At 37.0% G+C, this 15,442-nt stretch overlaps 1 protein-coding gene across 1 annotated transcript; it reads left to right on the forward strand.

The window, feature by feature from the left end:
- The first annotated feature begins 521 nt into the window (after positions 1–521).
- Positions 522–15,124, forward strand: LOC125811148 (uncharacterized). The gene is made up of 15 exons (XM_049490656.1): positions 522–758; positions 1,775–1,869; positions 1,991–2,104; positions 3,726–3,830; positions 3,943–4,014; positions 5,068–5,180; positions 5,285–5,410; positions 11,157–11,225; positions 11,382–11,469; positions 11,595–11,666; positions 11,758–11,858; positions 12,102–12,219; positions 12,738–12,797; positions 12,938–13,048; positions 14,725–15,124. Exons 1-15 carry the CDS (start codon positions 665–667, stop codon positions 14,833–14,835), a joined length of 1,449 nt encoding a protein of 482 aa, XP_049346613.1. The 5' UTR covers positions 522–664; the 3' UTR covers positions 14,836–15,124.
- The last annotated feature ends 318 nt before the right edge of the window (positions 15,125–15,442 follow it).

The raw sequence follows: 15,442 nt of genomic DNA on the forward strand, positions 1-15,442 counted from the left end.
ACCCTACCCATACCCGACCCTCCCATTAAAAAATACTTTTTGGGAAATATTTGTAGTTTTAAAAAATTCCGTCAAAGAAAAAATTGTTTTTGGCAAATATTTCATTTTTTACTCCAACCCCCATCCCCCCCTCCCCCAAACACACACACACACAAAATTTTTCTATTCAAATTTTAATTTTTTTTTTATGCCGCCACCCTCACCCCCCCCCCCCCCCCCCCCGCGTGACCCCATCAATTTTTTTTAAAATTATTTTTTGAAAAACGTTTTCCTGGGTCAGGTCCTGGGTCAAATCTCAGGATCGGATTTTGGAACGGTCATCAGGGTTTTATCCTAGTTTGAGTGTCGGGTCGGGTCCTAGATCAATTATCGTGGTTGATTTTCGAATCATAAATTATTTTTCTAAAGAATATTTTTTATACTCAAGCCAAAATAAATTTATCAACCAAACATGAGAAAATAAGTTAGAAATCCACTTATCTTCCAAAAAAACATTTTGTTTCCTACCAAACACATCCTAATACTTAATAATTTCGTCGGTTGAAATGATCCTACCGTTACACTTACACCTCACTTTTTATTTCCTTCTTCGTTAGCGTCGCCTCAAGTGAAAAGAGCGATTTGATCCTCTCCTTGTTTGTGTGTTTGGAATCTTTTTGCGGAAATGGAGAGGAAGAAAGAGGTGATCCGATTGGAGCGGGAGTCTGTTATTCCAGTCCTCAAACCCAGGCTCATCATGGCCCTCGCTGACCTTATAGGTAATCCAATTCTACTTTCTGCTAATCATCACTCAATCTTTTTCTTTCTCCTTCCTATTTTCCGGTCCTGAAACCCCCTTTTCCCTTTTCTCTAGTACTAATCTGATAATTTTAAGTTTCTCTTCACCGGGCCTACTTTTTTCTGTTTACCAATTATTGCAGTTAAACCTACGATGTTACTCCTAACCTTGCTGTCTGTTAAGGTTTTTACTCTTTATTTGAAAATTTTAATGCAATTTGACCTTCCCCAGATTAACTTTTGTCTGAAACTTCCAAGGTAAGCCAGGTGACTTGTCTCAATTAACTACTGTTTCAGTAGAAGACACTTCCACTCAACTCTAAAGTTTAACACTTTTCTCTTGAATTTGTAACTAGTTGGAGCCGGTTATGTGAATCCTCATCAAATATTCTGCTCCATTTGGTCTTGTTTTATTCCACTAAATAAATAGTCTTTTAGGGCAAATATGGGGTTCTCTATAACCAGGAATACTTTAAATCTTACACTTCCCTTACATGGTCACACAGGCTTAATATACTCTAATCCACCTATAAAGGCTTCCCATCTTTCATCAAGTCCTCGTGGATTCTAAGAAATTGTACCTCTTTTGAAACAACTTCCTTCTATGCGATTTGTTGTATAGGTAAGTAGAAATTATATTCAAAGTTAAAACAATGCTACTAAGTTAGTGCTGGACAATTCAAATGGCGGGGAGGCCCTTTATCAAAAGGAGGAGGGATTCTGTGCACCCTCCTTGTGAATTTTACACAGACACTTAGTTTTGACGTCTTAAATGTTATAACTTTTTACACAAATGTAAGTTTTACCTTCTGTATAGACATAAATCATGTCTCTGTCTTTCTTTAAAATTGTTTTCATTGCTACCTTTATGAAAATTGTATAATGTTGCATGAATCTGTGTGGTTCTAGTTCTCTTTAATGTTTTTTTTTATATTTGATTATTCAAGTAACAGTTTTGATTTGAGGTTCTAATGATCCCAACTTCCTCCTTGCCCAGAACATAGTTCTGACCGGGCTGAATTTCTGAAGCTTTGCAAGAGAGTTGAGTACACAATTCATGCTTGGTATCTTCTACAATTTGAAGATCTCATGGTAATACAATTTTATGTTGCTTTTCATTTGATCAAATATGCTTTCTCCATCATTTTACGGCAAATGAATTTAATTTGCTGCTGATGATATTGTGTTGATGAATAGTATTGTGTGATTGCAGCAATTGTATTCCTTGTTTGATCCTGTGAACGGGGCTCAAAAACTGGAGCAGCAGAAGTTATCTCCAGATGAGATTGATGTTCTTGAACAGAATTTTTTGACATATTTGTTTCAGGTAAAAAGATGTAGCTTCTTCTTAATTTTTTTCTCTCTGGTATCTGAGCCAGCTATATGAGCTGTTTAGATTCATAATATAACATGCAAGCCCAAACTGCCTAACCAGTGTACTTGAGAGATAGAGACTTGAGTTTTCATTTGTTGGCCCTCAAAGATCCGCAGGTGTCACTCATAACACATGGCAGTCGGATTTCTTTTGATCAACTTCAAATGAAAGCATTTCTTTAAGACAAAAGAGGACTTTCTCGAGACTAAAAATTAAAAATAAATAATAATGATAGAAGAGATAATTCAAAAGCCACTTCAGTTTAATTTCAGAGAAGGGTTTAGTTTTAGCATTTATATTCTTTTCCTAGAAATTTGTTCTTCGCTAGGACAGGGTTGAGATATCTTTGTTAAACACTTTGAACAAAGGTGACATTCTTCTATGAAGGATTTGGAAGTTGATTGAATCTTTCCCCCATTTTGTCTGGCCATTGACTGATCTAGTAAGTTTAAGTTAGAGAAAGTCGGAAACATGGCTGGTGGTGGAGGCTAAGCCTATCTCAAGAAAATGCCACTAACTCTGATGGTAGGGGAAGTCTGTCACTATCTCATTCTTTCTGACTCCCCATCAGTATTTACCCAAATGGGATTTTGAGCACCCATGTTGGACCTATCAGTGACCACCATCAACTGCTATAATCGATTGTATCCGCATATCTTTAGTCATGACATTAGTGTTCCAGTTAAAATTTATAAAAACTCCAATCTCATATGTGTGTCTGTGAGTTTATATATAATCTTCATTTGTTTATATAATAATATCTCTGTGTGTGTGTGTACCATGGCCCAATAGTTCAACAGAAAAAGGGAAGTTAGAATAGTTTCGATCTATGGCCCTGTATGGAGGGGCTGACCTTTACGAACCTTCAAATGAAAACCGTACCTGTGGACAATGTGCTATCCTCTTTCCTGGCCCTCGAAAAATATCTATAACAACAAAAAAAAGAATCATACATCAGTTATTAAGTGTAAGATCCTCTGAAATTGAAGAGGCTGTATCACATTGCATAATTGATCTAGCTTCCTCATTGGATACACATCAACTTGTTAAACATTGGAACTGTAGGAAGATGAGAGGTATCACAGTGTGTCCTTCTATTTTAGAGGTAGCCATTAACATTGAGAGAAAAACTTCTTGGTTTTACTTAGGGGAGGAAGACAACTAGTGAGGTGAATGGTAAGAGGTCTAGCTGTTTTTCTTCAGGAAGTGGGAGTTTCTTCTTCCTTCAGTTTTCCCATCTTTTCCTCTTCTTCTTTGTTATTCTTAACAAATATTTCCCATGTGCAAAATTGAATGGAAGGGGAATATTTCCGTGTTTCAATCATGGTGGCTATATATTAATTTATTTATCTCTAAAGTTGTTTCCCATTATTTTGCATAGCGTTCTCTTGCTATTGAGACTAAGCTTGTACTGGATTTTTAAACTTGCATCAAGCTCTAAGAGCAGTGAATTCTGAACGTTTCTCCATATCTAGCTGGAGGATTAAGGGAAATGGGGATGGCATTTGTGTTTTTTTGCGTGTCCTTATTTGATTATCCAGTTTTTATCCTCATTTCTCTTATGCTGATGCAGATTATGGACAAAAGTAACTTTAAAATAGCGAGTGATGAAGAGATTGATGTTGCACATTCCGGGCAGTATCTTCTAAATCTTCCAATCAGTGTTGATGAATCTAAGGTTTTTAGTTGCTTCTGCATATAATTTGGTTCAAACAATTATTGATTCTCTTGATATAGTTTCTTTTTGACATGTTGACTTTGCGATTCATTCTACCTTATCCTGGATGCAGCTTGACAAAAAACTTTTAAAGAAGTATTTTGCAGAGCATCCTCACGAGAGCCTTCCAGAGTTCGCTGACAAGGTATCACTCTTACTGAAGCTTCAAGTCGCTATTTAAATTGAGGCGTTTACTCTTTCTGGGACGCTTGGTATGGAGTTAACGGCTTCCCAGATGCTAGGTCTACAAGTGTAGTTTCTGGTTATAATTATGAAATTTTCACTGAATTGAATATTTGCCAATTTGTTTCTTGTTGGTGTGGAGTTCAAGAATGCAACTTGATTCCTTGATATCCACATATGATTTCCATACCTCTGCTTTGATTTGCAACAATTAGGATCGACTTTTAAAGTGTGTGTATCACGTCTACCTCTACATGTGATGCTGTGAAGCTATTATTTCCATCGTGAGATTAGGTGTCAGGGATGTTCATTGCTGCCGCTTGCTTTTTTTGGCAGAAGGAATTCGCACTCCAATCAAAAAGCGAACAAAAGTTTGCGACCATTTAATTCAAGGAACTTCGTTGTTATATTACTTTTACTTTGAAAACAACCTCTCTATCCCAGAAAGAGAGGTAAGGGGTCTGCGTACGCCCCACTTGTGGGATTACACTGGGTTGTTGTTGTCTTTGGTGAACAATAATTTTTATTAAAAGAGAAGATAATTTTTGCAATCAAGGGTTTAAAGTAGTGTGTTACAAGTTACGACTGAGGACAAACTGGGATCTAATGCCCTCTCATCTTCTTGCTTGTTTTAATAAGATTAATCATCATTTTAAGGGCTGCTCCTTAAATTTTTAATGGTGCACACAAGCAATTAACAACGGGTAATAGTTACTTGACTATTTCTTTGAATCTGCAAACCATATCATGGATGGACATGGGTATATTTGGCTGTTCAACTTATATGGTATATCAATGTGTCCTGAAACTTATTAGGTTTATCAGTGTGTAGTATGAATATATACTTTTCTTAAGACAATTTCGTTGCCGTTTCCTGATCTGATTTGAATTGTATTTAGTGCTACCATGTTATTGTCCATTTTATATGCAGTATTATTGTATTATTCCTACTCAAGGGTAAAGGATGAAAGTGAACAGTTTGATCATGCCACTGAGTTACTTTTTTCTTTTCCAGTACATAATCTTTCGCCGCGGCATTGGAATTGATAAGACCACGGATTACTTTTTCTTGGAAAAAGTGGATATGATTATTTCACGCATTTGGGGATGGATTTTGAGAAAAACAAGGTGTGTGGCTTTTAGATACAAAAAAAGCAGTAGTATGGTAAACCTGTTTACTGTTTGCATTGTACTCAAAATGAAGTTCCTACCTTTCTGAATCCTTCTGACAGACTGTCTTCGAGGAGATCAAGTTCACGGCGCCAGAAGAATCCAAAAAAGGATGACGGGATCAATAGTGAAGCAGAAGATCAGGACTTATATGTTGAACGTATCCGCATTGAAAATATGGAACTCAGGTCTAATAAGTGGTCTTTGTGGTTCTGTATTTCTATTCTTTGCTTAAACTGATATGCTGCTTTAGAGAGTTCATACGGCACTTCTGTATCTGTGAATCTTTTTATCAAAATATGGTTCTCAACAAAAGAGTTTCAATCGTCTATGCAAAAGGGACCTTGTAAGTACAGCAAAGAGAAAATAGAGACAAAACACTACTTTCCTATTTCTCTATTCCAAATGACCCGCATGATTGCTAAAGGGGCAACATTTCATGCCTTCTCTTCCCCCTCTTATTAGTCCAACTTCATAAAGTCTCCTTCACCGCGCCGGGCATCACCCATTGCATCCTAAACAAGTTGAGGGCCACACTACATAACCAATTAGCCACGTCGCAATGCTATAGGAGATGATCTACATTTTTCGCTTGCACTCGTACACTTAAACACCAACTAACATAGGTGATCCTCCTCTTCAAATTTTCTGTTGTTAAGATTGCACCCCTTACTGCCAACCATACAAAGAAACACACCTTTCTCGGAGCTCTAGGGATCCAAACATAGTCATGGGGGAAAGTACATTCCCCTCACACTAGTAATCTCTTATAAATAGAGCTAACATTGAATAACCCATCTCCACTCTCTCGCCAGCTCCATACATATGACAAATTATTAGGAGTGGCTAGCCCATTCAAAAATTCAATCAAATTGTGAAATTCTTCAGTCTCCCAATCCTGGAAAGATACACGATATATATATTAAGGAAGACTTCCCTCAACTCATCTCGTTCTCCCCACACCACTTATGTGCCCAGACACTAATCCTGATTCCGCCCCAACCTTTAAGGAAATGTCCCCAAAAACCCACCCACCCATACATAATACTCCTCCACAAACCACACCTATACATATTTATAATGTTTCTAGTCCTCCATCCCCCTTCCATAGCACCATATGTTTCCGCTACCGCCCCCTACAAAAAGCATTCTCCTCCACCCCAAATCTCCATCTCCACTCTCCACTTCCCTAACATAGCTTTATTGAACACCTTGAGGTATTTCACATCGAGTCCTCCCCATTCCTTTGGAGAAGTGACAACTTCCTCGTTCACGAGATGATGCTTTATTGTGCCTTCCTATGTATCCTATAAAAAGGTACATTGAAGACGTTCCAACCTTTCGGCTACTTTGTCGAGGCCTGACATGAAATACATAAGAATGTTGGACAAAGTGCTTTTGATCAACACTTCCTTTCCCCCTTTTGACAAGTGCCTCTTTTGCCATACCGCTAGCTACTTCTGCACTCTCGATCATCGGATTCCACACTGTAAGGTCTGCACCCAAAGCTAGACCCAAATAAGAAATAAGTAGAGTACCCACCTTGTTGATAAGAATCGGGGTACTAAATAAACAAGAAAATAATGCGGAAGCGAAAATAAACAGATTAAAGACAAGAATCTTTATATGCGAAATTTGAGGATAAAACCTCCAAATTCAAAAGATGTCCTTAGAACCCTAATTAATCTTAGTATTAAAAATTAGCGTGTTAAAGCTAATTTATGATACTAATAGAGCCAATTCAAGAACTTAGATAAAAAAGTGATCTAGACCCCTATTTCGAAGTAACTAGAGACAATAATTAGTGTAAGACTAATTACCTTCTTTAATTTACGAATAATAACCAAAAATATCAAGTTTAAGGATTAATCTCTCCCGTTAAGCATCGTTCTTATAAGGTTGAAAGATAAATCTCAAGTAGCCACACACAAAGGTGTAAAGAAGAGAAACTCTTAATTAATAATAATGTTGTCTGTCTTAAAATAATAAGATCAACCCCTATATATAGGGAAAACCTATCCCAAATAGAGTGGGATTCAAATCCTACTTTATGGAAACTTTAAACTAGGAAAACTTTAAACTAGGAAACTTTAAACTAAGAAACTTTGACTTTAAGCACTCAACTTTTTGTGCTCTTTTATTGGGCTTCGTGTGGCCCAATCTTCTTCAATTTGGACTTGGACTTGAACCATAAATGTGTGTAGCACCTACTCCATTCTTCTCCACCATTCTTGGACTCGTTCTTGGGCTTTTCTTCCATGAAAAGCATCTTCTTTATTTCCCATTGAAGTCCAACAATCTTGGCTCGCAACTCCTTATCTTGTGACCTTGATGATTGTCTTCTTAGGGTTCTATAGCATCATCCTTGTCCATGGAGCTATCATATGCTATCTCAATATTATTCACTACCCCCACCAGAGTAATCTCACGTTTTCTAATGCTGACACAACCTGGAACCAAATAAGAATCTGCCTCAATTCTCAAATGATCTAGCTGGGATGTATTAGACCAACGTATCATCTGCGAATTAAAGATGTGTAACTGTCACATTGTTGTGCTCTCTAAAAGAAGAATCAAAACCCTTCAAAAGATCTCCACCCAAAGCTTCCATTATCAAGTTGAGTAACATAGGAGATAAAGGATCCCTGTTTCAAACCCCTCGAACTCCGAAATAAGCCACAGGGACTCCCATTCACCAATACAGAGAATCTAGTTGTAGAAATGCAAAACATGATCCATCTCCTCAACTTGTTTCCAAAACCCATCTTCGACATAATGAAATCCTAGAATTCCCAATTCACTCACGCTCATAAACTTTCTCAAGGTCCAAATTATATAAAATACCCAACTCACCCTTCTTTCTGGACCAACCACTTCATATGCCACCTGAGCTGCATCCAGCATGAGACGTATTACATCATGCATCATGGAGAATAGAGATGATCCAATTGTCTTGCAGGAGTTGATATGAGATTTCAATAGCCAAGGATGGGTCTCTCAGATTTGTTGCAAATAGATTATTTTTTTCGGTGAAGATCCTATTTGACTGACTCCCACAACTCTATTAACAACTGGAATCTTCATGAAATGGACAGTGCACAGCTATGAAAAAGTTCTCATTTTTCTTCTTCAAATGTTTTGGGTCTTCGGTGATAAAGCATTTAAGCAGTGTGGTGTATTACTTTATATCTGCCACAGATTGTGCATGTGTCTATTTGGACCTGGTTTAACAATGAACTGTACTCGTTTTTGCACTGACTTTTGTCCTTTTAAACAACCATATCTTCGTAATGCCAGGAGTAATAAATTTTCCTTGCATCAAGTGAAAGAAAGTAGAGGCCAGGATCAGATTGTGATAGCCAGCTAGATTCACCTATGAAAATAGTAAGGACCACTTCTAACTGACAAATAATGCCTCCATCCTTTTTGACCTCTACTAACTGAGTGACGACTTGGATAACCCATTCTATCCAATGTTTAAGACTGAAACATGTCATCCAAGACCTTATTTATTCAGGGATAATCGAGGACTACCAAGGGCAAATCATTTATGCATTCAAACAAAAAGACTTTTAAGGATATGGATTGAATAACCTAGAACCACTGTAAGCCTTTCTGAAACCATGCATAATGATTGCATGAAATGTTCATGCTCTGTTCTTGGATTTATACGTGAACTTGAAGTATTTTGTTGTCTTTCTTTTTGGCTGTCTGTTACCCTTTTAAAAGACTAAAATGACTCGATATGCTAGATAGTGGGCCTCGAATAGAGAGTTATAGTGGCTTGACAGGATGACTTGAGTGGGAGAAGCTCAAATCGGCACAATTCTTGATGGGCTGAAAGCTCAAACCGATAGAATAAGCAGAGATTAGAACTAGAGGAAAAAATGGTTGTGAACGAGTTTACCCAAGATTGACTCTGATAATATAAAAGAAATTGGGCATCCAACCCAAAAACTTAAGCCACTAGGTGGGGTAACTCAGGAAGTTGTTGGCCCATTATAACTCCATTTGGAAATCCGTAAACAGACAGATTTAAGAATTGAGAAGTAGGGGAACAAATGGTTGGAGTTGGTTCTGATATGATATGAAAGAATTTGTTCCCTCTGTTTCTTTTAATTGTTAAAGGTAAGTACATTAACTTCAGCAACAAAAGAGTGCTTTAAATTAAGTACAAGAGGAGGCTACATCACGAATTGTGTAATGAGCTAAAGAAGGCAATCATGGGATCTATGTCCTTTGCAATAGCCTTGTTGCACCAAAAAAAAAAAAGGGAAGAGAAGAGAAGATATGCATTTTTTTATACTAATTACAGATTCAGATTTGCTCTTAAACACTCTCGCAGTCCTTTTTTATTTCAGATAGTCCACCATATCACTGCAGGGAGGTATTCCAAATTTTCCTCTTCACCTTACCAAGATCACTCAAGTGCCAGAATTGTAGTAGGTCCTTTGATGTTCTTGGCATTACCAATTTAATTCCCAATAAGTTGAAAAGAGACCTCCTTATTTGAGATGTGAATGCACTATGAAGAAATAAATGGTTGATATCTTAAACTTCATTGTTACAAAGCAAACATCTGCCACATAAATTAACTTCCCTTTTCTGATGATTTCATGTTTGAGACAAGCTCCTTTCGCCAGCAACCACGCAAAGCATTCCACTTTCTTAGGAGCTTTGTTTTTCCAAATGCACTTCCAAGGCAATTTTCAGCTGGGGAAGGAATTATTTGTTTGTGTGTAGCATGATTAACAGAGAAAACACCACTTAGCATCACATTTCCATGTAAAGAGTCATCCCTGGACAGAAGGGGAGGTAAACTATGTAGATGAGACAACAAAGAACAGAAACTCTCCACTTCTGAATCATTAATATTAAGTCTGAATGTAATATCCCAGGGAGAGCTGGACCAATTTTCTGATATTGGTGCTTCAGGATTCTGTGCCACTGTAGATAGGAGAGGATATTGATCCTTTAAAAAGGACAGAGCCAACCAAGTTTCTGTCCAGAATCCTACTTGCTTACAATTCCCAATTTCTAATGAACTACATGTCTGAAAAGTGTCCGAGTGAATTTTGAGATGCTTCCACATGTGTTGGAGAGGTGTGGCTGTTTGGTAATCCATGGATTGAGAAATTCATATATTGTCACCAATACAACAGCGTATCTCCACAATGCTCCCACATCCTCGTTGAATCTCCAAAGCCACTTAAGCTGCAACTTGTACTTTGAACCTCTGGCTCTATGCCCAAACCTCCTGCCTTCTTGTCTTTAGACACTCCGGAGTGCACTACCATTTAACCAAGAAGTGTCTGCGTATATTGTCTTTCTTAAGCACCCCCGATACTGACAAAGTGTTACCCTGGTTCTTTAGTGCTTACGAAATATAGAGATCTATTATCTTAATTATAGATGCCAGGAATCTTAATCAAATTCCCATCTTTGTAATCTCATTACCAGCAAAATACTTGAAGAAGACACCGGCAAATAATTTCTCTAATCAAAACTCTCCCTCCGCATTGTTGATGCATGCCTAGTTGACTAGTTGTTGTAGCAACGACTTTTGAGCAAATCCCTGACAAAGTAAATATTGGATGCTTTTGTGTTTCCCTTCTGTCTTTTCTGTTCATGTATCTTCACTTTTCAGCATTGACAAGCCTGAATGTAATTGGAAAACTCAGATTAATCAATTCTGTGCATGGCTCGTAATGTATTTACTTCTTAGAGCAAGAAAGTTTGTTGTCTAATATCTCCGAATGCCTTGACTGAACTCCTTGAAGCGGATGACCAGTTGTTGAATTCACCACCGTTAGCTGATTGAGTGACATTAATAATTGTGAATTAATGACACTAGCACTAACAATGTTTGCTTTCTCCTTTGTGTTCCTGTTGTTTATTACCAACTTTTACTTTTTTTTGTGTGTCTGAATCCAGTTTACGTAGTCTGATGAGCAAGATAACAATTCAAGAACCTACTTTTGACAGGATAATTGTTGTCTACAGGTACAAGTTCCCATTCTTTGCGGATTTTTTATTTTAATTTTAAGTTCAGTAATTTGCTTGAAGCGCATTTTCTGCACAAATAATGCTCGTATTTTGTTCCTTTAATTTTCACTTGTTGTGTTGTTTGCATAATGGATTCAAGTTGTAATTATGCAGAAGAGCTGGTACCTCAGCAAAATCGGACCGAGGAATTTATGTGAAGCATTTCAGACACATTCCAATGGCTGACCTGGAAATTGTCCTGGTATGATTTTTTTTCTAATTGTTTTCTTTCAGCCTCCCAACTATGTATATGTGTACTTTTTCTTTGGGGGGGTGAGCTTCTTATAAACTGTTACATCTTGATAATATCTTTCTCTTTCTTTTTAGCCAGAGAAAAAGAACCCCAGTTTAACTCCAATGGATTGGGTCAAATTCCTTGTGTCTGCTATAGTTGGTCTGGTTAGTTATTTATCCATACAATTTGACTGCTCTACTTTCATCGTCCCTTTAGAACTTTGTTTTAAACTCTGGTATTCCTTAATTCTTTCAGGTTGCTGTTGTGAGTTCGCTTGAATTGCCTAAAGCTGATATATGGGTCATGTTTGCTATCCTCTCCACAGTGATAGGCTATTGTGCAAAGACATACTTCACGTTAAGTGTTCTGTTGATTTCAGTACTATCTGTATCAATATTGATAGATAACAAAGTGTTATCTATACCTTTATCGTTTAATTCTTACCTGCTGACTGTATTCTGCACTTCTGCATTTTGTCATGCTGAGACACTGGTTTTATATTTTGAATGCATCAGATGATTGCGAAGAATGTAACTCATTACTAAGAACATCTTCAAGCTGGTATTTTAGTGGAACTGATTTCCTTAACTTGTCTGCAGGTTTCAACAAAATATGGCTACATATCAAAACTTGATTACACAGTCAATGTATGATAAACAGCTAGATAGTGGAAGGGGTACTCTTCTACATTTGTGTGATGATGTGATTCAGCAAGAAGTATGTTAGCTTCTGTCTTCTTTTCCCCTTCAAATGCTTGTCCAGTCAATCATATGAATTTCCAGTAATGTTATTACCTACCTCCTTCCCTGGGCAACAAAGGATAATAGAACTGAAAAATAAGCTTTTCTTTTTCATTTCTTCGTGATATCTATGGGCGCAGTTGAACGTAATTAACAATATTTATATCCTTCAATTCTAATTGCTGGCCCGGAACCACGGTCATCAAAAAAAAAAAAAAACATATGATGGTCTTCTTGATTATATATGATAGACTAAAGAAACAATCATGAACACAGAGAAATGAAAGGAAGATATTTGTTATATTGATGTGCTGTTATAGGAAACTCAGAAATGTTTAAACATGTTCTCAAGGTTCCCACTTTTAATGAATATTATTGGATGGTAACTTGAGACTGCATTTAGTATTGAATGTAGCTACTGATTCTGATACAATATTCTCTGATTAGTTGAACAAGTTACAGCTGGTCCTTACAGTGTCCATGCCAAATTTGCAGGTAAAGGAAGTTATTATATCATTTTTCATTTTGATGGAACAGGGTAAAGCTACTTTGGAGGTATATAATCCTTATTCTCTCTGGATGTTTGGCATGCATATGAATATTATCCTGTACTTTTCCTTGATGCATGCTTCCATGGGGTCCATCCATTATTGTGCTACTAACATAATCTTCCATTATTCTGAGTGATGGTATAGGATCTTGATCTGCGCTGCGAGCAGTTACTAAAAGAAGAGTTCGGTGTATGCTGTAATTTTGATGTAGATGATGCTGTTCAGAAACTAGATAAATTAGGCATTGTTGCTCGGGTAAGATTGGTCTTCTGTAATAGCCTTTTGCTTTCTTTTCTTTCCCTTGACCTAGTAAATTTCTTTTCTTGCTGCCAGATATTTAGATAGAGACACTTCTGTGGGAATCACATATAGAAATCTCCCACACATTGTATAGTTTATGGATCTCCGTATTTGGACGATTCCAAACTTGGACAAGCCATTTGTTTCCTATTGCGTTGCTCATTTCTTTGCTGACTAGATGATCCTTACCACACACCATGTATATCTTCTTAGAGAAAGTTATGCGCTTTTAAGTATTAACTGGTCAATGTTTTAAACATCATCCTTTGGAATGGACATGATTGAGCTAGTGTCTTTTAAGGAAAAGACCAAGGATATCTGCAGGAATTCGTGAGTTACTCTCTAATTTTAAAACCACTAATTTACTAGAAGTCTGTCATTAGAAGCATTAAATCAAGAAGAGACTCTAGGAGCCTTCCTTTTTCAGCGACCAGCTTGAAATGATTCAGTTAGTTTATTAGCATACGAGCATTCTCTATTGCTATACCTGGAAAACCCCTGAAAAGTCTTTTCCAATATGAAAGTGGATATTGTACAAATTCTACACCGATGGAACTGGAGTCTGCCTGCCTGATGCATCCAGCAAAATGTGAAAGATTACTTTCGTTGAACAGATGTAAAATAACTTTACACATATTAAAGATTTTTTGGACGAGGAGGTTTTATGTAGAAAAACATCAAGGTTTAATTTGGGGATTTGAGTGTAGAGTGCAAATAAACGTTGCTTTAGCGAAGTAAGGTGCTACCATCAGGAAAAAGGTATGAAGTTAAAATCATACTAATGTTTAAAAACCATCATAAATTTCTTATAGATATGAAGGCATTGTTTCTGTTTTTTGTGACTAATTTTCTTGTAATAAATTTCTAATTTTGTATAGATGGTCATAATGTTTTGTTAACAATTAATATATCACTTTGCAATGGAACAGGGGGATCCCCCCAGCATCTGTTTGGTTGTGCTCACCTAGTGTCTAATGTTGTTGTCTTGAAGACAGAGCCCATGGGGGCGAAGAGGCACATGCATTGGTGCTTGTAGTAAATACACTCTATTTAGCATTATTTTTATACACTCTACCAAACGACCCCTAAGTGAAGCAAAGCGCCCTACTTCGGCTTCACCCATCTTCATAATCTTGAATGGATTTATTGGAAGCAGGAACATTAAATATATTTTAGGAAAATAAGTCCTTTCCTGATAAATGCTTTTCTCTAGAAAATATTTTTTAGTTACCAACGAAACACTAGAAAATAATTGCCAAAAGATTACTTGCCTTTAGGAAGATGTCTTCCTACGATACTGCTTCTCATTTTCTTAAGAAGTCCATTTAATAGCATATAAAAGCGAGGTGACTTAAATGTAACAAATATTTGATAAGATTAGAGAAGTCAAATCTAATCTTTTTAATGGAGATATAAGGAAATAAGCATTTTCTCAACTTGGGGAATGAACATGTTATTGTGCTATCAATTGGGATCCAGGAAAGTATCCACCGAATATGCCTACCATATTAAGTAGTATGATAAGTCCCTTTCTTGTTGGCTAGCTATTGAAGTCTATTGTTACCTTAAGTTATCCTGAAGTGAATATTTATATGTTTCTCTTGCCTCTAATATATTCTGTTCCCATTCAGGATACAATTGGACGGTATTATTGTGTTGGTCTCAAGCGTGCAAATGAGATAATTGGGACTACTACGGAAGAGCTTGTTCTCAAAGCAAAACAGGGTGCGGTTTCTTCATGATGTTATATGCCAGATGATTAGCTTCTTCATATCTTTTTTTCCCCTCTTTTTGGCTTGTAAGAAAAGAATTGAATACCACACATGGGGGTGTTTGCATGAGCATGCGTATTTTATTCATTACAAATCTTGGATGCTGCTACAGTTTCTTGGGCTTTCGATGTCATATTCACTGTTGAAAGAGTGAAGTGAATGCGGAATATCATGGATGCCTGAACTCTAAGCCTAGAAGTAGTCCTTATTGTGCTTTTATAAATGGAAAATGTTGGTACGGAAATGAGCATTCTAGAAAGCTGATGTTTGGCTCCAACTTTACAAATTCTGTCACCATGATTCTTCTAGAAGCAGGGCAATAAAGAACGTCTCCTACAACAGTGTGTTCATATCCACTAAACATGTAATACCATGAAAAGAAAAGACTAGCCTTCTGGAAACTGAGCATACGAGAAAAGCTCTTCCTCAACGTTTTCACTATGTAAGCTATTCATCTTTGATATACTTCTTCCTCATAACTTGCATTCAAGTTATCGCCTTAATCCTTGTGAAATACTACTAATCTAGCTTACATGGCAGGCAAGCCTGAGATGGAATATGAAGTAGTATTTAACAA

This window comes from Solanum verrucosum, unplaced genomic scaffold, assembly GCF_900185275.1.
Source record: "Solanum verrucosum unplaced genomic scaffold, falcon-dt-bn FXZP01000032.1, whole genome shotgun sequence".
Taxonomy (NCBI): Eukaryota; Viridiplantae; Streptophyta; class Magnoliopsida; order Solanales; family Solanaceae; genus Solanum; species Solanum verrucosum.